The sequence below is a fragment of the Pleurodeles waltl genome, chromosome 2_2, assembly GCF_031143425.1.
Source record: "Pleurodeles waltl isolate 20211129_DDA chromosome 2_2, aPleWal1.hap1.20221129, whole genome shotgun sequence".
NCBI classification, from domain to species: domain Eukaryota; kingdom Metazoa; phylum Chordata; class Amphibia; order Caudata; family Salamandridae; genus Pleurodeles; species Pleurodeles waltl.
The window spans coordinates 824,702,032-824,726,110 of record NC_090439.1 but is presented as its reverse complement, the minus strand read 5'-3'; the positions used below and the strand labels follow the sequence as shown (position 1 = coordinate 824,726,110).

At 43.7% G+C, this 24,079-nt stretch overlaps 1 protein-coding gene across 1 annotated transcript in view; it reads right to left on the bottom strand.

The window, feature by feature from the left end:
* Positions 1-24,079, bottom strand: part of DECR1 (2,4-dienoyl-CoA reductase 1) — a 160,734-nt gene that overhangs the window by 75,219 nt on the left and 61,436 nt on the right. Inside the window, exon 3 of the mRNA XM_069220450.1 lies at positions 5,634-5,691. Within this exon, the coding sequence (XP_069076551.1) occupies positions 5,634-5,691 (58 nt within the window). The remainder of the gene's footprint in view (positions 1-5,633; positions 5,692-24,079) is intronic.

The following is a 24,079-nucleotide window of genomic DNA, read 5'->3' as shown; positions in this document are numbered from 1 at the left end:
TAGGACTGCTCCTACAACCTAGACACAGTACAGGGCCTTCCCTTGTCTGACTGGGTATTATGTTTAAAAGATGGAGCTAACGCCAATTGAATCTTAATCATGAAAACTGTAAAAAAAAAAAAAAAATGCCTTGCTTCTTAACGGCAACTTCCACATAAGATAGACATACAAAATGACTTCACTGGACTCCAGTGCTCATTTGAGTCTCAAAGAGATAAGGCAGTAGTTTCATTAGCCCAACTGCCAAACTATTATTGGTTGACTGAAGGTTACCGGATGGCATGTAGTCTGTAATAAGTTTTTGGGTGAAGTTCAGTAGCTTGATTGCTGTAAGTCGTGGACAAAGGTGGGCTCTAAATTCACTGATGTAGTTGGCATATCTTGCCAGAGTTCTTACATCCGATTGGTCTCTTTTCATAAGTGAGTTCTGCACAAAGAGAGTCAAGTGGACGCTTGTCAGAAGGCTTTGATACTCTGAAAACGCCGTGTGTTCAGCACTAGTATTGCTGGCCCCAGACTACACAAAGGAATTTGTGGTTCTAACAGATGCTTCAGAACATGAGGTTGGGACAGTGTTGGCACAGGAAAATGAAGAGGGCTTGATCAGCCAGTTTGCCTTCATTAGCAGGCGACTGCTCAGCATAGAGGAAAGAGTGTGCCATTGAGAGGGAAGCATTTGCTGTGGTTTGGTCCCTGAAAAAGCTGAGACCCTACTTGTTTGGTACTCACTTTCGTGTTCAAACTGACCACAGACCTCTCAGGTGGCTCATGCAAATGAGAGGGCAGAATCTTAAATTATTAAGGTAGTCAACTTCCCTACAGGGAATGGAATTCACAAGGGAACACAGACCAAGGGTGTCCCATGGTAATGCAGATAGACTTTCCAATTTTTTCTACTTAGCTGATGAGACCTATAGGTTAATTACCCATTATCCTTCCTTTGGGAGGGGCCATGTGAGAAAGTCAACCTTTTAGCATGTTCACCCCAATGTGTTCTGACTGATGGTAACTGACTGGCTAAACAGACATATGGCCAGTGATCTAAATAAAAGGTATAATTATAATTGACAATGACAGGCCCATGTAAATCTCTAGTAAATAGAGCAAGGGGGATTCAAACTACCTACAAGTCCCTAGTATATAATGGGGCAGGGACGTTTAGAGGCCCATAAGATTTCCTGCACTACAGTGTGCGTTGAAGTGTGCTACTGTCATTTGTAAAGGCAGCCCTGCCTTGCAGACTGTCTTTAAAAAGGGAAATGTATGAAAATTCAACTTTGGAAATGAAGGTACTTCCAAAGTGATGATGTACCTTATTTTTACATATATGTCAACCCAAAGGTCTCACCTAAATGCCCCGGGGTGGGGTGCCAAGTAACTATAAGCAGGGACATTATAAAAAATGTTTTACATGCCTTGATGAGGAAACAACTGTACCTTCCATTTCCCCCCCACTTTAGAAGGTTCGCTCCATAGGCTAAAAGAAGAATATTTTTCATAAGCATAAGTATTGCTAGGAAAGAGTTAATATGGCATAAAAGGACTCATATGAATGGTAGTGATAAACCCAACAACTTGTCATTGTTGAATGTATCATAAAGAATACAGAAAATAACTTATACAAATGTATTTTCTGTAAGCTAAATTCCAGCCTGCTAGTGGTCTCTCCTGATTGTTCATCCCTAACAGGATTAGCCAGGCTGCTTTGAAGAGGTGGTAAGTACCCAGCCCTGAGCAGAGGTTATCTGATGGGGCAGGTTGGCAGATGCTGAGACCAGGCCAGGAAAGGGGCTGAGTAAATAAAGCTGAGGCTTTAAAGGAAAGCCAGTAAGACAGGAATGCAGCCAGGCTTGCCCACTCACTCTGTACCCCACAGATACATAGAGAGCTTAGTAAATGAATTTTCAGATGTCCAGAAGTTAATTAATTAGAAGGGAGTTAATGGAAATAGGCTAAACCAGTGGGTTTGTTTAGCCAGGTCTTGCTCCTCTGGAGGAAAATCACCCATCTTGGAATGTTTAAGTACAGTGCTTTATGAGACAGACAAGAAATTGCCACAATTGGGTGGCCAGTTTCATGCTTCTGCGTGGCACTCTGCAGCCCACTGGACAAGGATATCCACTGACTGTCCCCCCCAAGACAATTGAATAAAAGTGGATGATCTGCAGTGGAATTTAAATCTGCTGTCTAAAACCACAAGAAGAAGAAGGATTGCCCTGCTGGAACCCTGTTCTGCAACCCAGAGGACTGCATACTGAAGTATTGCTCCTGCTGCACACCGGAACAGCCGCCCAAAGGGCTTTACCTTGCTTTCCAAAGGACTAAGAGTGGACTCCCTTAAAGCAACAGGTTAAAAGAGCTTCTCTGCACCAATTTATACAATGCCCCCAGCCTGGATTGCGTTTCATTAGGTGACTGACTAATCAAGAGTCAAGCCGCCTTTGACGAACTGCAACTTGGCCTATATTTCAGGTTTGTCCTGCTGAAAGCGCCAGACTTCCAGAATTTCGACCAGGGCCTCGCAGGAAATCAAGCTGTTGTTGTTGCATCGGGTCTTGGCATAAAGAAAAGCATTGCTCGACGATGAGGAGAAAGCTCCAGAAAATTTTCTAAGTGCAAAGGTAAAAGTTTGACAGAGGCCTCCCGCTCCGGGTATCCGAGCAGGGTTCCATTGCAGTCGGCCTTAAACTTTAATTTAGCCCGGGGCAAGTGCAATCAGATGTCCCTGGATGGCGCTCCCGATTTTTAGGCATTAGAAAGCATATTTTTTATTTAATTTCAAAACATTGATAACTCTGGTTCCCTAAATTGGATTCTGGTCGTTTTGGTGTCATTTTAAAGATACAAACACTCTAAATTGGTAGAGATTTGTATTGTGTTGTATCTTACTTATTTACTGTATTGGTGTATTTAAAAGCTTTACATACCGGTCTCCTCAGTTAAGCATAACTGCTCATTGCCAAACTACTAGGGCTTGAGCCAGGGGCTACTTTGGGAGACCTTGACTGGCCCCAACCCTGTGTTGGGGTATTATTGCTGGTGGTAGGTGCGTACTTCCCTCTACTGATAACCAGCCTCCAACAGGTTCCTCCTGAAGACTATTGAGGAACAATTACTTGTGAAGGCCACACAACTGATAGCTCAATTTCCAACAGTTCCTCAAGAGCAAGATGGAACCCTTTCTTGGCCTTTTGTGTCTATAAGGACACTAATGCAGAAGAAACAAAAGGCCAGCCAACAGACCCTTTGAAAGCACTTCCACTCCCTTGGTATAAGTGGATGGAGAGCAGGACACCCCTCCTTCACAAGCAGGTCCAGACAAAAACCTCTTTCATAGTCTCGACTAGGTTCAGTCGTGTTGAGATGGCTGTGGGAAGCCATGTTTATCCTGTACAGCAGCCAGTGATTGCTGACAACCTGTGTTCCACCCCTACAGAAATCCCAAAAAACAACCATTCCACGTGTGTAGTAATTCCTCTTTGACAGTCTACATACTGTCCCAGAAACCTTTGTTGACAATGGCAAGTTCCTGACTTCAATGTCCAGAACTCCTTAACTCCACCCAGGCCTTGCTCTTAGGAAAATAACCTCTGTCTGTTCTAGAAACTGGTTACCCCCAAACGAGAGCAGAAACAGAGGTTTGTGAGGGGCACCCCTTCAAATGCTCCTTTCCCACTAAAACACCAGTTTGACATAAACATGTCAAATGCAGGCCTCAACCATGGCCATTTCTGTCACCATCGTTTCATGTGTACACCCAATCTCCACATTCCAGATAACTGGCTAGTGATTACTACTCTTAGCCAGAGGAAGCAATTCTATTGTCTCCTGGAGCCCTTGTCACGCCTAACAAAGGATTGATCAATGTCAGAAGGGAGGGTCAGCAGAGTGTAATTAATTACTGCTAAAGCTTCCAGCTAACACATTTTTTCTTTTACAAATTTATCGTTATGACATATTTACAATAACTACCTTTGTCACTGGGCAAGGATTTTGATTAATATAAAAAATGTCGAATTCTATTTTCTTTTTCGACTCCAAATATACATCTCAATCGGAACTAATTACATTAGCCTATAAGTTGAACATAGCACTTAATATGCCCTGCTTTTGTACATTAAGCACCCAGCCCGGTCAAGTAGAAAGCACAACTTGGGGTGATTAGGCTAAAGTAAAAAAAGTAAGTTTTTCTACATACCTACACAACAAATTTTGGCCACGTGTTACTAAAGTTTAGATCGGTACATATGAAGCCATATTTTACCAGTTACACACATGGATTGTGTAACTGTATACCCAACACATGTGACTAGCATTTCCTGCACCGCTTTCCTGTGGCATTATTCGAAATTAAATTAAGTCAGATGAGTTTGGCCAATTTTACTTTGTTTAGGGGGTAGATTGCACACACACTGCGAGACAGAACGGCAGTCCAATAGTCCCAAGATTCAGAAGGCCAGCAAAAAGCAATGAAGAAAATATTGACACCATTCAAACAATATATTCTCACACCAAAGATGATCAGTCTTGATTCCATCTCTTGCCTTTCTTCCACTAGCCCACAATTCCTGTCTCTTAATCTCTTGTTTGTATTTTTTCAATCCTTGCGTTCTCCCTTTGTTATTGTTTTCCTTTATTTCCCCTCGTCCTTTCTCCCTTTGATGACTTTCGCTTCCCCTCTCTGGGTGAAAGTTTGATGTTGCAAAACAGGTCACTATCCACACAAATAAGAACAAGATCCACACCACCAGCAACTATGGGAACAAACTAAGCAGTCTCTGAAGTTTCAACTACTGGTTGTTCGTTCGAAGCGAGAAAGGGAAGCAACCATGTATATCACACAATCTTACTATACAAACTGTGAGCGTCTTCGAATCTGCGCACTTCATTAAAGCGAGATTAGCTGGTTTAACTGCTTGGCAAGCAACAACGTGAGAGACACATGCTTGCTTATTCTGCAGTACAGGCTGGGGATGAACAGAGTTATCTTCCCCCTCTGTTCTTGCCATCCGACCGTATTTGTGTGGGAGCTACTAATCCTGTGCCAATCCCAGATATGGTGCAAATTAGGCAGTGGATACTGATAATAACAGAGACCGTATCCACCATCAAATATCTTTAGGGGTTTTTGCACATAGCAGTCAGGTGGATTACGTCATTCCTTTTTCTTACTGTACCTTTATTTGGTAATGCACACTACATATTTACCTGAATTACAACTGAAATACATGCAAATGTCGTAATGAAAATTATGTATACATTGGATTCTATAACTAGGATTGTTTTTATTAATGTGAATATTCTTTCTGGAGTAAATAGGTTTGGTTAATAAAACAAAACAGCCATTCCAATGACACCAGATAAAACATAGGATAATTTATGACAAATTCAATGAAGATGATTGTTCTTAATATGCAACAGTGAAATGATAACATATTTTAGGTGTATAACGTCTTTCTAGACTAAAAGTAAATGAAAGTTCAAGATCGACAAGTGCTAAATTGTGATCAATGCACATTCTGTTATCCTCTATAATAGCAGCTAATCTATTATCCTCGCTCTCAAACTGGGTATACATTCATTTGGAAAGACATGATATGTAGAGTGGTATCGCACAAATAATGTCACCGTACCTTATTTCCAGTTTCTGAAGCTATTTCGTTTGCAGTTTGTTTCAAAACATCAATATTCCTGGAAGCAAATAGATTATATTTTACCTAATAATACATTTAACTTCTACCGACTATTTAATCGAACCTATTCATGAATTAGCAAAGGGGGAATTTGGTGGGCTAATGCATTTACTTACAGGGCCACCTACCGCCCATAAACAATTAAGATGTGCAGGTCCATTGATCCTCCAACACTACACAGATGTCAATGGAATCTTACAAGTTGAAAAAAGGCATTCTATATAGTATGCACTAGTTCGGACCCAATGAAGTGGCCTACTTCACCATCGGGCTGTGATCTTTGCTGGGTGAGTACTGCAATACATAGAGGGCCCCTCTAGGGGACTCTTTGTGGAGATCTTTCATTCACTCTGTGCACTGTTGACCAAGCAGTGGAGTGCCGACCTTCACTAAACTCTGGAGGTTTGAAGGAGATTAGGCAGGTGATTAAAATTGGCTACGGGCAGGGCCACTGGAATTATGTGGCAGGGGAGCACTACATTTTGCAGCAAGGTTTACGAAATTATGCAGCCAGAAATGGCAAATTATGCAGCATAATGCAGTACATTTTTTGATAACATTACTTCATGCTTTTGTCATTTTTACACATGTTGAGACCGTCTGGACAAAGAATTCAGCTCATTAGTACACGTTTAAAAAAAAACCCAAAAAATAAGAAACTGAAAGGTGACCAGTTAACCTTTGCAAAGGGCCTTCCATAGCGCAAATACGTCGCCATGTTTTTAGTAACATTTGATCTGGTAGACCTAGAAACATTTTTGTCTGCAGATTATGTGAGAAATGATGGATTATGTGGCAAATATGACAAAAAGAATAATTATTTGAAAAAGCTACAGCATCGCATAATTCCAGGGGCTATGGCTATGGAGTGCCTAAATACCAAATCATTAATGCTGAAAGAAACACACAGCAAGATTACAATGATCTATGAACCAATAGGGGGTAATATTATACCCTAGCTTCAGTAAAAAGGTCAACATATTTCTTGCCTTATGTGCTCTAATAAGCCAGCTGCAATTCGTAAGGAACAGAAGTTTCAGACAACCCTACACGTAACCCCATGCAGGGTTTATGAAGGAGTGGATGTATTATTTTTTTTCCACTGGGCTCCCGGATCTGCAGATCCTTCGCAAATGTACACTGGGGGCTGTGCTGAGACCCCAGGTCCTCCCTTTGGCGTGTGGCTCTGTGTCCCTAGATTATTTATATTTCTTTTTCCTTTTAATATCTCTGAAATTACTGAAAAGATTGACACCAAATTACAAAGAGCACACTTTGTGGACCAAGATCTAGCTTTCTGCCAACTTTGGTGTAATTCCGTCCAGTGGTTCGGGCTGTAATCATGTCTAAAATGCCTATCGGAAATTGCACTGGGAAAATGCATTTTGGGACCCCCGCCCCTTTTTTCTCAGCCCCTCTCGACGAATGACGCTGAAACATTCAAGACAGCAGCTGAAGTGAGTGTTGTACTAGTTTAAAAAATTTCTTGAAGATTTGTCAAACAGCACAAAATCATTGGTAAAATAAAAAAAGGCTTTTCCTATGGAAACTAGGTCCTAACTATAATTCCCTACACAGCCAGGGAGAAACTGCACAGACCCCAGGCTTGCGTCTGAGTGGCAGTCCAGGCTGCTCAGACCAACCCTGACACTGCTTTCATGCTAGCTTTAGCATGAAAGCAGCGCCAGGATTGCTGGGGAGCCTGTGCTGGTGTCCAAGTCAATGCTGCGATGACAACGGTAAGTGGTTATTCTTTTTTTGTTTTCCAGTCGTCTCCTCCGCCCACACCCAATTTGACATTTGCAGCCGCTGATTGTATATATATATATATATATATATATATATATATACACAAATAAATAACATTCATATTTTATAAATATACACATTCACTGGAGAGAAAAAAAACAAAGGTTAGATGGACGTTATAGTTAGGAAATAGACTTTAAAAAAACCAACATAGAAATTCACTTAAAAACACAAGTTACAGGGATGTTATAGTTTACTTCCACAAGCAGTTACAGTTATTACAAGTAAGTATAAGTCGTGCCCGATGGTAACTATAGCATGCGCCCCGCCATGCACAGTTTTTTCTTCAATAATTTGACTGCTAATGTTTTATTGATAGTTTTACTGACATTTTAAAAGTTGTCATGAGTGCTGTAATATCTGTGCTAAAAGGCAGTGCACAAGAAGGTGCGAGTAATAGTTATTTAAATTAACTAACTATAACTGCCTTCCCCACATACTTATTTTACAATGTCCCAGGAAGGTAGCGGTCCCCACAGCTTTAAAAAACCCTTGGGGGGGGGGTGCACCCTCCACCTTTTTACACCCCAACGACCCAGGGACCTGGCCCACCTAGAGGCAAAGAAAAGGAAAAGCGTGGGGCCCACATTTTTTTTTACATCTCGGAAAAATGTTTTTTTGGGAGATTGAAAAAAAATAGCTTTTTAGCCCTGGTGGAGTCCTTTGGGGCCCACTGCGCCAATGCTAGAGGCTCAGGGTGTTCCTACCCTGGCCCTTTTCTTTTTTTTAAATCTTTTTTTGTGGAACTCTGCTGAAGTTGAGTGCCAAAATGGTGGCCAACACTTCCTTGTTTGAGTGTTGTTAGCCAATCAGATATTAGCCCGGGGACAGTTGGATCAGCGGAAGATCGGAGCTTTAATATCTCCAAAGGTGGTGGTGGTGGTGGGTGTGTGAGAGAGAGAGAGAGAGAGAGAGAGAGAGAGAGAGAGAGAGATTTAGGGTCGTGTTTGCACCGGAATAGCTTTTTTGTGTTGCTAAGAACTTTCGCGCTGTTTGACGAATTCTCATGAAACCATCCAAAAAAAGTGCTACTTTTTTACTAGTTTGTGCATGGAAAGTTTTGGGGCGATATGTCACACGGGGGCTGAGAAAAAGAAGGATCCCAAAACAAGTTTTCCCCATTAATTTTTCCATAGAATTTAGACACAGCTACATCTCAAACTGCTTAATGGATTTACACTGTGTAGTTATATAAAAAGAGAGGGGTGTGCCGCCCCTCTCCCCAAGCCTAATTAGGCCCCGGGAACCCCATCCCCAGGGTCCAAATGTAACAAAAGGAGAGGGGGGCCACACTGCCCTCTTCCAGATCCTTAAAACGGCTCTGGTGACCCCATCCCCCCAGCGCCATACCTTACAAAAAGAGGGAGGAGGCCTCCCTCCCTAAGCCTTAAACGACACCAGGGCTGGCTCACTTACTGTGTCCTGGAGAGTACACTCCTGGGACACAGTAGTTTCCCTCCACGCACTAGCGCGGGGAGGGAAACATGTTTGCTCCCATCTACCGGGACCATTTTAAATTCTCCCAACACAGGGGAGCAAAAAATAAGTCTGCTCCCAGGTGGTAGGAAATATAAAATACTCCTGCTAGCTGGGAGCAGACTACTTTTCTGTTTCCCTGCCTGCACTGATATGGGCAGGGAAACAAAACACATATTGCTCACACTTTGAGGGAGCATGCAAATAGCAGCTGCTCCTTCAGTGAGTGGAACACTGCTGGCTCCTGCACTGTGCAGGGAGCTGAATGGGGCAGCAGAGATCCTGTGGCCCCCAACACGCTTGTCTGTGGTTGCCCTGGGTGGGCACCCACCCTAGAATTGAAGCAGGCTCCGGGGGATGGGGTCTCTGGGGCAAAAATAGGCTTGAGAGGGGTGATGCACAGCCCCCTTCTCCTTTCAATTACATTTCATCCCCAGGGGCTGGGGTCCATAGGGCCTAATTAGGCTCAGGCAAAGATGACTGGGGGTCACTGAGGCCTCTTAAGGCTCGGGGAGGGGGGAGCAGCTCCTTCCCTTTTTTTTTGTTGAATTTGGCCCTGGGGATGGGCCCCCTAGAGCACAAAGGCCAACCCAATTCAACATCGCCAAAGGTCGTGTGTGGTTGGAGACTGCGGGGGTTGACCGCAGACCAGCCCCAGTGGCCAATCCCTCACAACGCATGGCTGTAGGCCCCAGGTGGCATGGTGCTGGCTGCCTGCGGGGTGAGGGGATGGTGGGCTGAGTCAGGCCAACACCTAACTGCACAGATCCGAAGGGCTTGTGCAGCATGGATTTGGATGTCTTGGTGGGGCGGATGGTGTTGGTCTCAAGGCCTGGTCTGCATGGCGGGAGTTGGCTTTATGTATAGTAGTAAAATATTACTTAAAAAAAATAAAATTAAAAAAAAGAAATTCCTGAAAAAAACATAGGTTGAAGTACTATTACAGTTAAATGAATGTTCAGTAACAACGTAATATTTTAAACTCTAAAAACAACAGAAATTCACCAGTTATTGTTAAAGTTGGAGTTATCTCACAAGTAACTACGACTTGTGTCCTAAGAAAACTATAACTCGCACCTTTGCCATGACCTACTAATTACCCCACATATTACATCACACAACATCTTCCATGACATCATGATACTCACTGCAACATTTACAATTAAATTATTGGTGAGAAAACTGTGGATGGCAGGGACGTGAGTTAGTTACCCAAGGACACGCGTTATCGTTACCTGTGATAAGTAAAACTGGTGAATTTCTGTGGTTTTTAGAGGTTAAAACATTACTGAACATTTCAACTAACTATGACGTTAACTTTAACTTTTGTTTTTTTTCCAGTGAATGTATATATGAAATATATTCAGAGAACGATTTAACCATATTACACATTACCTGTTATCTGTTTTTTGTACTGCATGATTGGTTTCAGTACTCCTTAGAAAAATGGAGAACGTTTAAAAGCCATCCATTCAGCATTTGGCTGAGACTGCAGATATGTTTTTCAGTGTTTTGAAAAATGTGTTTTTGATGGGAATATTGTAAGAATTTGTACAATTTGGCTATGCGACAATGTGTATTATAATAATTAAATGTTGAATACAAAATCCATTCTAAAGAAATTTAAAGGTATGCATTTTAAAACATACCTTTTCTCTTTGTATATTGACACTACATAGCAGGATTAACGTGACCTATACAAAGAAAGAAAACAAGTGCAATGTGCGACAGTGCTACTCTTCGCAGACTGAGTTCTGCGTTCACAAAGTTTGTCACATACTGCTTGCATCAAGGCTGGCCCTGCAAGGCTGGACTTGTCAGGTGTGCTGAATAATGTGCTAAGAGCAGCACTGTTACTGTGCATGTTCTTTTTTGGCAGCACTGAACAAAAGACACAATTATGTGTTTAACTTTTTACTTGTTTATGGAGCTAAACATTTAATAAGAAAGCATAAATATGTAATAAGTTTATATACAAGACGTTATCTACATATTAGAATAGTCTATCTTCGTTTGCCTCTCTTCCTTTAAAACACCTCCACTAAAAGATCTCTGCTTATCCAGCATGCTAGGGGATTCTAGTGCCAAGGCGACGAGTCGCGGTATTGGGGGCACTCCTCCTCCCTCTCCTGTGCTGCTTTGGAGCAGATACATTTTCATTCTCTCTCCCCCTCCTGTTTTTTTAAATCTTTTGTTATAGCATAAAAGTAAAACAAAAGTAACTTTGCAGTGAGGCTACTTGAACACCTATACATGTCCCAGCACAGTGTTGAAATACTTAATTTTTAATACTTTTACAGTGTAATATCACCAACATTTGAAGGAGCGACATGGCCTTGTTCATAGAATTCTATGTAGAAGACAATCTAGTACTGACTAATTAGCTTGGATTCAAGAGGGTGGGTGAAGCGATCAACGACCGCCCCTAATGGTGAGAAGATAGCCACTACTATTTGTTGCACTGTAGCTCAGCACTTAGCACTTGATCATACATCATCATGGAGTAACAGTTTAGGGTGGTATATAGTCCGTCTTATTCATGAATTCTAATGCCACCTCCTACACCTCCACCAATATGTTCTTGTACTTTTAAAGGCCACTACATCTCAGCTAATGGGTGGGTGGTAAACTCTGCTCCATTCGCAGAGTTTTTCATATTCAGCGCACCTCTTAGAGGGTGGAGTTCGGAATAACACTGCATAGTGGAGTTTTTTCGTCGTTCGCGCTTGCCAGCATTAAATTGGTGAGCGCAAGTGAGGAAAATCTTACTCCAGACAACCTCCCAGCGAGATTTCTCAAAGCGGGCGGTCATGGATGATGGCTACAGTTTAGTTTGAGAAATCTTCTGTTTGCTTTGAGGAAGCTGCCACTCGAGTAGAAAATCTACTCTAGCAACAAAAAAGAAGCAGCGCCCTCTTACGTTGCACATGGTGCCATCTGCCCTGATTTTTCAGCACGGGACAAAACACCCAGCACTAAAAATCAGCGGCAATGGCACGACCTAATGGACTCCGCCACTTGTGGAACTCAGCATAGCACGGCAGAGTATTGTGGTCACTTCGCTGAGTTCCACATAGCAGAACTCAGCAAACTCCACCCAGGCCTAATCTCAGCACAATCTCAGCTTAGGTCCACTTTACTACATCTGCCTTTTAAGTCAGGAGTGAACCTACTTCATTCATCTTCCAATTCATAGCAATTTCTGTTTCATCAGCAACTATGCCATGTTCGCACATCTACTGTTATATTTCTTGGAACCTGGTTGTGGCATCAAACCTACCTTCAGGGGAGACATGTAAGTGCCCTACTAGTGCCTTATCAATCTACGGTACAGCCAACTCCCAGTATACAGCTAATATAGGTATACACACACAGTCTGGAAACAGCAAGCACAAGATACAGGACATGACACGACTATTCTACATACTATGGAGGGGGTCAGGTGGGTACAGTGGAGGCAATGAAATTCTATTAGTTTAAATTTACTGTTTCTAATAACTCCAGCTAATTGGATCATTATTTTGTCTCATTCTACATCACTAAGTTCCCTTTTCACACCTTCTCCCCACACCATGCGTGCATTCTTATCACTAGTTTCGCCAAGGTAGTCCCAAACTGACTGCAGTCTTGATATCATCCTGCATCTCATAACAACCGGTACCCCATGCTGGGAGGGTTTGCAGCACCTCTGTTCATGGTTCTGTGTCATCAGGCCCCACAGCAGTGAATTACTAGTTGTTAATTAGTTGACACTAAGGAAATGGCTAATAGGAATACCATATTCATCTAGAGTGTTTCTGAACACTTGGAGCACTTCAACACATTAATTGTAGGTCCAGAGAAAAGGACGTTGCTGCTGCTCAGCACTGTCGAGGCCCATCCCTCTAACAAGCAGTTGAACGCCTTCTCCATGCCACTAGAGCATCCGGAAAGATGGGATTGTCTACAAAAGCAAATAAAAGTCAGGTGATGTTTTGAGAGGTATTAGTGCCTGGGATAAATCCACTTTGGTTTATGTGGACCAGAGTAGACTGCACTGGAACCTAAATGGATACAGTTTAACAGAATTTTGTCATCCAGGTTAAGGAGTGATCAAGGTCTATACGATGACTTCTCCAGTGTGTCTTTACCACGATCACCACCTCGCTGGAAATGTTTGGTACGTTTGTCACTGTACAAGTCCAGCAATACGGACACAGTTAAGTGGAATTATACAGTAATCTGATAAGATGTCAGTTCATGTGTCAACTGTACCACTGTATGGCGGTAATGCTAGTTGTGTACATCTTATAATCGGACGCAGCTAAACCATTCAAGAAGAGATAAATAGAATTTGGTGGGCCATGCTTATTTCGCTTTCCAGAGTTTTGCCAGCACTAGAGGCCTTTTCTAAATGTTTCATGTCATCTTCAGCCTTTTAAAGATCTTATAACATCATATGTCTCGTCCCTTGGAAATCTTTATGCATTTCCACTATAACCATCTTGAATGCCTTCCATTCCCCACCCGTCTCACCGAATTCTCATTTTCCAAGAAGTAATGATTTAACGCATATCCTATTGCACCATAAAAAGCTGGGCCCTGCAGAACTGTCACCTGCAGCTGCTGCCATGGCATAGGTGTAAGTGCCGTACCCCCACTAATTATCATGATAATGGCATTATGGTCAGTAAGGGTTTTGCATGAGTCTTCAGAAAAAAGCACCACCAGTACCGTTCCGTTTCATGAAGTGTTTACTAGGCAGTAAAAGGAATATTCTCTTTGGTCAGGATGATGTGTTCTCCACCTTTCTTGTTAGCCCAATGGTCCAACCATTCGGAAAAGGCTTCAGCATCTACCGCGTCTAGAGTGGAACCTAGCGGACATAACCTACCAGGTTTGACATCGAGAACACATTTCAAATCACCTCCCCATACTGTGCTTGTGGGCTCCACTTTCAGTACCCGATTCATAATAACACAGAGAAAGTCAACCAAAAATACTTTAGGGGTGTGAACTCACACTACCACCAGAGCGACACCGTCAAGCAATCCCCATACTCTCACATACCTCTCCCCTTTATCAATACGTTTCTATTTCCAGTGGTACTCCCGACCTTACCAAAGTGGTGCCCCATATAGTTTTGAGAAAATCCCAGTGGCCAACATAGTCTCAATCTATTCAAGTTGCAGCTTTGGCACTTCTGCTTTGGTTAGATATGTTCCCTGGAGAAAGTCTATACGGAACCCTCTCCTCCTCATATAGTTTAATATTTTATGGTGCTTAACGATTATCATCATACTCTGGCTATTCCAGGTTACAACCTTATATGTCATCTGGTGGCATAAGAGAGGTGTATATTCCTCCATCACCTTGTAGCTCTCGTCATTCCTCCAGTAGTAGTGGTGCCTTCTGATTACACCTAAATTTGTCTCGCCATCATAGGCTTGCTAATAGTTTGCTGCTGGTCCAGTGGTTTCCAGTATTCTGCACAGGTCAGCAGGCCCTTACGTTTCAATTTGCCAACAGACAGGAGTCCCACAAGTATCCGGTCCCCATCCAAGAGGGATCATAATACTATTATCTTGTAAAGTTCAAAGTAATTACGCTCTACCCAAAAGCCACCAGCTCTCATTTAAGGGGTTTACTTCAGGAAGTTGTCAGTGAGGCACACACCATCCTCACAGTCACCTCGAACTTCTAGTGCCCCTCATCGTCAAAAGGCAAGCTGTCGGCAGGCAGTTTAATAAATGCTTAAATATAATGTATCACAAACTCAGGCTAGTACTATTCCCACACAGTTTCAATCAACTTAATTGACATATAATAAAGTTGATTAGTTGAGAGATAACACTTTGAGCCTCATTTGACAACAGCCTTGCTAGTATCTTAATTTAAGATGCCCTAAGGTGTCTGTAGTAAAAAAACATGAATAAACCAGATTTGTTTATAAAGACCGTGGTTTAATCGACCAACTCAAGCGGTGCCGTCACCCTCGTTAACCACTCCTCCCCTTTCAAACCTGTTCCTTTCAGCTCGCATGAGCGCGTTCGGGACTCGAGTAAACGCTCACACCATAATATTACAGCCCCCCCCCCGTCATCACATTTTTTTTTCCTTTAACAAGAATACTACAATAATAACCATATATTCTAAAAAGAATTATAAACTGTTCAGATTAAACAAGAAACATAAAAATTAACCAATAGCTCGACATAAGCTAAGAGGAATACATTTCAAGCAAAGTTTCATTACCATTTCCTCAATTTTTTTTGATGTTTATTAAAAATCAAAAGATTTCATTTCAGTTTTCCACCATCTCTCACATAGTCATTCAGATAAGCAGGAGGTCTTCTCACTCTACCACTCCCCTTCTTGAATTCTGTCCTATTTTCTTCATTCTCCACACCCATTTGTCCCTCCAAAACCTCCGCCCTATTCTCATTCTCATGCGAAGTGTCAGCATCCAGTCTCTCAACACCTCCCTCAGATAGCATAAACCCACTGCATCCTCCATCTGTACCACTGTCAGTAATGAGTGTATGGGGACACCCTTCTCTTTGGAACAGGACCTTTAATACCGAAACAGTACTTTTTGTCGACACTTCCCTCATAAACTCAACCTCCAACCACTTAGAAAACACATCCACCAGGACTAAAGCAAATTTTTTATCGTGGCCCAAACCGGGCAGTGGCCCAACAAAGTCCATAAAAATAGTGTGCCATGCTTCACCTGGATCCTCAATATGTCCCATCCAAGATTTTTTTCCCAGCTTTAGCCTTTTTTCACTTTCCTTACACTGAACACACTCTTCCACCCATTGAGCAGTTTGCAAATCGACCTCTGGCCACCAAAAGTTTTCCTTAACTCTTCTTTGAGTCCGTTTTTGTCCCAAATGCCCTTCATGTGCCAAATGTATGACTTTTCTTCGTAACTTTTCCGGAGGTACAAATCTGTCACCCCTCATTATTACACCTCTGTCCCCCAACGACAACTCATCCAGAACCTTGATGTAGGGCCTTACAGACACTGCCACAGCACTCTCTCTCCTTCCTCCGTCAACAATCATTTTACTCACGTACTGCAGTACCGAGTCATCCCTCAAACCTTGCAACCACTCTTCTTTAGAGAAAGCCGCCAATCCATGTTGCACCAAGTCCTCCACCAATGCCACCGCTCCTTCTTCTCCCTTCAACAATTGTGCCTCCCCATCAACCAACTTCCAATCCACAGCCATCCGTGATAGAGCATCAGCTTGTATGTTCCTCCATCCCTGAATGTATTCCACGTTGTATACGTACTCCTGCAAGCAAGCTGCCAATCTGGCTAACCTCGCAGAACCCTTACCCGCAACACCTGCTGATAAGACCTTGACTAAAGGTTTGTGATCAGTTATTAACTTAAGATATACCCCACAAAAATGTTCTAAAATACTCTACAGCCCATGCAGCTGCTAAAGCCTCCCGCTCAATCACTGAGTAATTCCTCTCACTCTCAGTGAGAGAGCGCGAAGCCAAAGCTACCGTCGTCTCTTCACCGCGGTGAACTTGAGACAGAACAGCGCCTACACCAGACACACTAGCATCCAGTCAGTATAGTGGGAGAAGAAGTTTCAAAGGGTACTAAAATCTTTGCAGCACACACCTCTTGCTCTATGTTATCGAAACATTCTTGCTGCACTTTTGACCACACAAAATTGCAACCTTTGCTCAACAATATTCTCAACCCCTCTGTTTTATCAGCGAAATTCTAAACAAATTTGGAGTAGTATTCAATGTGACCCATAAAGGACCTCAACTCATCTTTGTTATTTGGTGATGGAGAGAGTTTGATTGCCTTCAACAAATATTTTTTTGGTTTAACTCCTTCGCCCGAAATGGTGTGTCCCAAATATTCAATCTCTTTGGTCAAGAAAACACACTTCTCTTTTCTTAACGTTGGTCCCGCCTCCAAAAGTTTCTTTAATACTTTCCTCAAAATTTGGTTATGTTCCTCAATAGTTAATGCAAAAATTAAAATGTCATCCTGAAAGAATAAGACATTACCGAAACCCTCAAAAACATTTGTCATCATACGCTGAAAAACACTTGCAGCCGATGATAACCCAAAGGGCATTCGAAGGAAACGAAAAGTACCCTCCATGGTGATGAATGCTATAACATTGAAGGAGGGCTGAGGTGCTCTCCAGTCATGCGGCCACGGGCCCCTGATGTGAAACCTGCGCTGGCCTGGCTTTCTTTGACCTGGAATTTCGTTAGGAGGCATTGTGAATAAATAAACGTCACTTTGAGAGGTGAATTTATTCAAATGCAATTGCTTCTTACTCATTAATGTGTGAGATACATCAAAGAGAACGCAGTTGCTCAGGCATTGTATACCCTGAATACACACTAGTCTCCTGCTAAAATATACATATTTTTTCAACCAAAGGTTAAAGTGACGTTATAATTAGTTAAAGTCCCTCACAACGCAATTTTGAAAAGCTGAAAAAGCAGCTGACTTAAAATTGTATGTCAGAGGACGTATTTAACAGATAGATTTTATTAAGGAAAAAAATTACCAAACACTCTTTTGCTCACTATTCGGGGTTTAATATACTGTAGATCACATAACTGTCTACAGAGGCATTACCTGGGATAGTCAACAAAGTAATATGCATGTGAGAGTGACTTACACATTTAAGTTTATTCTTACATAAACTGCTGACCACATTATTATCAACAGAGACATTATGGGCCTCATTAGAACCCTGGCAGTCTTAAGACTGCCAGGATTGTGGTGGAGGCCGGACTGCCGCCAATGTGGCGGTACGACATCCACATTACGACTGAGGCAGTTGCGCCATGGTCGGACTAACAGCACCACAACTTCTCCTCCACTGGAGGGGCGGACGGTGCTGGAGGTCCTAATCCGCCAGGGCAGCGCTGCAGGCAGCGCTGCCCTGGGAAGTACAAGTCCCTTCTCTGCCAGCAATTACATGGCGGTAGCCCTGCCATGTAAAGGCTGGCAGAGATGGGATGCGGGGGGCAACGGGTTCTGGAGCATCCTACGCACTGCAGCATTGCCGCCAGCTCTATTATGAGCCGGCATCAATGTTGTGGGCTGTTTCCCGCTGACCCAGAGGGAAGCTCATAATAGAGGCCACAGGAAGGTGACCACACTGGCAGTAGCCTGACCACGGGACTTTGGCAGACGGCCTTTTCCGTCCGCCGAAGTCGTAATTAGGGCCTATGTCTTTTACCATCTGAATACCAGTACAGAAGAGCATAATTTCAATAAAATTTGGGTAATTTCACAGATTTGAATCATGTACTGCATGTTGCAAAAGGATTTGTTCATTAGCACTACAAACGTAATACAAAATTGGGTCTAGATGTAGCTCTGTGAATATCTTCAGGCATGAAAAGCGAAGGCTGTACTTTTGCAGACATCCCTTTCTAACTATTTTTAGCCCCTTAAAAAAATACACTATTCCTCAAATTACTAAAATGGCACGCTCGCTCTAATTATCATCTGCAACCACTTCAGAAGACACAACCACTTTTAGGAAGGGGCAAATCAAACAAGTGTTGCCAAAAATCAGTGTGTAGGCATTTGTTTTTTAAAGTGGAGACCTACTGGCTTTGCTAATATTTGTTGTCATCTGCCAACAGTGTATGCTGGTCCCCAGGGGGGCCCAAACAGCCACAGGCTCCTGGGGTCCTCACCAACTTCACAGGACCTGCTGGGGTCAGCTACAAATGCCACTCCAGGGCAGCTAGGTAAAATCACAGTATTTGCAGCTCCCCCGGGCCAAATCTGACTGAGTTTGTTTTGTTTCCCTCCCGGTGGTGCAGTCCAGCCACCAGAAGTGATCTGTTTCTTTTTGTGGCAGTTCCTTGCTCATACAAAACGCATTTCAGACACAGTGCACTGCTGCTTCCTCCTTCCATCAATAGCGGGCTGTAGAGAACTAGACCTCCCTTTCCCTCCAGTCCTTATAAACGACTGAACTTGGGGTCTTCATGGTAGCTGCACCGGAATAAATGAATGAGGCATTTTGCACAGCACTACAGCCGTGCAAAAGGGCAATCTGACTCTTCAAAGTAAAGGAAGCCCAGAACTGCCTAAGTTACAGAGTCTTCAATAACCAGATTTTAAGATGTTTCCTGAAATACATCTCATTGCAGATATGGCACAGGTCAAAAGCGAGATTATTCCAGGCCGTAGCCACCAGAAAGGAGAAAGTCTGGTCATCACTCCTGGTATATTAGAACCTAGGTATCTTCAGCAGACGAGCATTCGAAAACCTCAAGGTTCTAGAAGGGCAGTAGTGCTAAAACATCTCCGTGAGGTGTTTGGGAATGGGTTTGTAAAAGGCTCTGTGGGCCCGAACCAGTGTTTTGAAAAGTATATGCGTTGGCACTGGCAGGTTTTGGTACGGACAACAAAGCTGCCATTGCAGGCCAGTCTCTCTGCCTGCACTACTCAAACATCTCAGCTTTTGCAACAATCCAAGGGCACGTATGTGTCACCAGCCGCTGGTGCACCCCTTTCTAGGGCACTTCCAACAGGATCAGTCTGCCAAAGTCCAAAGGGACCGCACATCTTTAGGGTCTCCTGCAATTATTTTGGGTTTTGATTTTACATTTGGGCCATGAGAGCTTGTCTAACTCTCAAAATCGTCCCACTTGGAATGGTGAGGTCTGCACTTTTTAGACTTTGGGACGTTGCCATGTAGAAAAGTCTACGAGAACTAGACACATCCGGGTGAGTACAGGGTTGTGTGCTTCACATGCACCCCACACCTTTTTCTTACCCACAATGCCCTGCAAACCTCCTACCACACAGCCTTGTCACATCTATACAGATAAACATTCTGCCCAACTTGTCAGCCTAAAAACGTTTTTTTCCAAACTGCCCTTTTGGACCCGCTTTGGTTCCCCCTCAATTTTGACATGTTTTTGTCTCTTCCCTCTCACAGGCACTTGGCCCACCTACACAAGTGAGGTATTGTTTTTTAATCGTGAGACTGAGCGGAATGTTGGGTGGTAGTAAATTTGTGTCGGTGCGGTAATCCCACACAGAAATGTGGGAAAATGTGATTTTGTTTTAGCTAAATATGAGGTTTTCTGAGGATTCCAAGTAAGAATTCACTGGGGGATCCACGCAAGTCACACCTCCCTGAACTCCCTCAGGTGTCTAGTTTTCAATAATGTATGTATGAATCTATTTCATATGTATAGAGCGCATTCCGGCCAAGGCATCAAAGCGCTAAGAACAGGACTGAGAGAACCACAAAAAACAAAACAAAAAACAGTGGAGGACATGGCCACATCTACTGTGGGAAGAGCCAAGTTTTTAGCTTCTTTCTAAAGGCCAAGAAATTGTGTTCTTTCCTCATCATGGGAGGGTGCATATTCCAGTGTTTCGCCCACTGTAAATGCCTTATCACCCCATCTAGCCCTAGGAGTTCATGGCACATAGGCCAAATTGGAGTCTGCAGATCTAAGCTGATGGCTAGGGGTATACCAGTGAAGCCCCGCAGTCAAATGTTCAGGGCTGCTGATATATAAAGCTTTGTGTGTTAAACATATTGTCTTAAAGACAATATGTTTCTTCACAGGAAACCAGTGTAGTTGCCTCAAAGTAGCACTGGCCAAAGCTGTACAAAGAAGATTGAGTATTAGACGAGCAGCAGTGTTCCGGATAAGCTGAAGTTTACTAAGTAAAGCTTGTCAATATTAAGCAATAATGCGTTGCAGTAATCTATTTTAGAGATTACCAATGCAAGAGACACCATAATTCTAAGCTTCTCTTGTAAATAGGGAAATATTTTTTTTAAGAGTTTTTAATATCCAGAAACAGGTTTTAGTGATAGAATTAACTTGTGGCTTAAATTGATAAAGCAGTGTCGAAAATTACCCCCAAATTCTTAGTAGAGCTAATAGGAACAGGTAGGTCTGCACACACAGATGACCACCAACGGGAGCTCTGGGTGTGGTAGGTTTCCCTAGATGGCTGCTGAGCCCAGGACCAAAAACGCAGGTGCCCCCGCAAAAACAGGTAGTTTTGTATTTGATAATTTTGATGTGTCCATGTAGTGTTTTGGGGCATTTCTTGTTGCAGGCATTAGGCCTACCCACACAAGTGAGGTACCATTTTTAATCGAGAGATGTAGGGGAATGCTTGGTGGAAGAAAGTTTGTGGCTCCCCTCAGACTGCACAACTTTGCAGCACCGAAATGTGAGGAAAATTTTTTTTTTGGCAAGTTTTGAGGTTTGCTAAGGATTCTGGGTAACATAACCTGGTGAGAGCTCCACAAGTTTTTTTTAAATTGTTTATTTATGCATAGAAAAGAACACATACAACTATGCACTACATTATATCACATTACTTTTAGGGGGATATGACAGTCCAGCCACACGGCCAATGTCAATACCAGTTTAGAGACCCCAGCTCCGAGTCTACACACTATGCTCTAACCTTGCGTGCATTGAGAAATAAGATAGTGATGGTAATAGGCTAGGTTGACCCAGCCACCACAAAACTCAGAAAGCACATCGATTAGCGGCGCCAACCCCTACAAATTAAGTGCAGTACATTTTAATACATTAACTAATGGAATGGAAACATTACGTTGGTTGAGTTAAGGTTTAAGCTCTGCATTCTTAGAGCGGGCACTGCCATAAAGGATTACACAGAATAGTAAATCGATCTTCTCGACTATCCAGACGTCAGGTTCAAAAGGGGATCTGGCAGGACAATTGACTCCTGCGGGTCACCCCCCTCTCTGAAAACATAACCAGGGGATACCGTCGGACTTGCTGTTTGCTGCTGGTTTGCCTTTGGACTCTCCTCTACTTCGCGGGTCCCGCTGCGGCGTGAGAGCCGCTTGTGCAAAACCTACGGACAGTTTCAGTGAGGGACTGGGCGAGTGCGGGGGGTGCGAGCGTCGGGGACAGGACTACGTCTCCCAGCAGTCCTGTTAACCCGCGCCTCTTGTCACCTGGCCGCTCTCCCTGCAAGCCCCGCCCCACTCACAGCCTGAAAAACCACCTCTGAGCTCCACTCCCCTGGGATACCGTCGGACTTGCTGTTTGCTGCTGGTTTGCCTTTGGACTCTCCTCTACTTCTGCGGAACCTACGGACAGTTTCAGTGAAGGACTGGGCGAGTGCAGGGCTGCGAGCGTCGGCACAGGACTACGTCTCCCAGCAGTCCTGTTAACCCGCGCCTCCTGTCACCTGGCCGCTCTCCCTGCAAGCCCCGCCCCACTCATAGCTTAACTTTTCTCTTATAAATTCAAACAGCTACTTCCGCGTCGCGGGAGCGCGCGGGTGCGCCCGGGGGTAAGCCCGGGACAAGGGCGGGACCGTCTATGGCCGTCAGGGCACGCAGGAGGCTGGGCTGGGCCCACTCTCTTTCACCTGCATTTCCTTGATCCTACTTGGTATGCGAAAAAGGTTCTGGGTATGCCATCATCAGCCCTAGGTGGAACAGCAGCGAAGGAGGGGGGAGCCAACACTGGGACTCTGGACAATTACTTTAAATCGGTAAAGGATGATGGGGGAATCGAAAGCTCTCTGGAGATGCGTAGGACAGAGCGTCGTCGCTCGATTGAACACATGAAAAATAGGCCCCTCAGTGACATAACTCCCTATCCTATCTCCCAAGAGGAAGGTTCCCTCAATGGCAGCCCGGATCTTTCATCCCAAGAAGACGTTCCCCTACTACTCCGGGATAGTTCTCCCATTTCTGGCCCACCTCCTAAACAAACTACGGACACCACTCCACTATTAGTTGCCAGTAGTTCGGCAGTTGACTTATTCACCCAAACACACACCAGAGCCAAAATCAAGATTAATAAGCTAAAGCAAACTGTGGTGGCAGAGGTGTATGACCTACCACCAAATAAACGCAGAAGGAAGATGAGGGGTGGTCAGGGGAAGAAAAAGATCCCCCACTCTGATTTTGGAAAGTCACTCAAGTCCGTATCTATGTTGGACAGGCCTTTAGTTAATGTGCAGAAGGCTACTCCCCCCAAGGGTACTAATATTATTACCACTGCTTCCATTAGCGACAAAGGGAAGAGCCCACTTAATACATTACTTCCCGGTAGCTCTTTGGGGAGCATCGAATCTTTAATTAGATCACTCTTGTTGCCCATTAGCGAGAGCTTGCAGAAAATAGAATTCAGGCTGACCACTCTGGAGGCAACTTTAACCACCCTGAAAATTTTGGACAACAAACAGAGTAGAACCACTGAGTCCAATCTACCAATAGGAACCTTCCCCAATATACAAAACCCACCGATCCACACGGGGCCTCCCTTGGGCACCACTGCCGCCCCTCTTTTACAGCCACTTATGGCTATCCCAGTTCCAATTTTACCTACTAACTAACATACTACCATCAGAAACAGATGGTCCAGCACTCCAACGTATACTCCCTGGTAAGCCTGCCCCTAGACCACGAGGACCCGACTTACCACCAGAGGCTAACAGCCTCATGGTGGTGTTGGCTGGTGTTCCCTCTCTAGAATTGGGTGAAAATGAGAACTATCACTCACTCAAGAGGAAAACCATTAAATGGTTGAATTGGAACAGACCTCTTCCAGCTCACCTCAACAATGAGATCATTATGGTAAGAAGGGTACCATGGTTGGGGAAGTCGGGGAAATCAATAGCAGGGGACTGTATCATTGTGTCTTTTCGAGACCCTGGAACAGTACTATACATTTGTGCTGGGTCAAATAGATCACTGGATTCTACCATACAGACTTTGCCAGTTTCTTTTTTTTTCCCTCCCATTCGCTTGCACCATGACTTGTCACAAGGTAATTGGACAAGGGTGGAACGAAGATCTAGATACAGGGGATATGCTCCACGTCCAGTTTATCGACCTTCGGAGACTCCCTTTTTGGACCACAATCGTTTTAACTGCCTGAATGGTCTGGATGGTGTGGACTGACTGCCCCCAAACCCGAACTCAAATCCTGTGACCTTGGATAATGGTCCCAGTAAACTGCCTGATCCGGCTGAACCCACTTCTGAAAATGACCCTGTTAGAGCAAATGGTGTAGTTTCTGGCTTTGGTACTGGCTCTTCCCCCCACTCCATCCCTGCAATCTGTTCTGTGGCT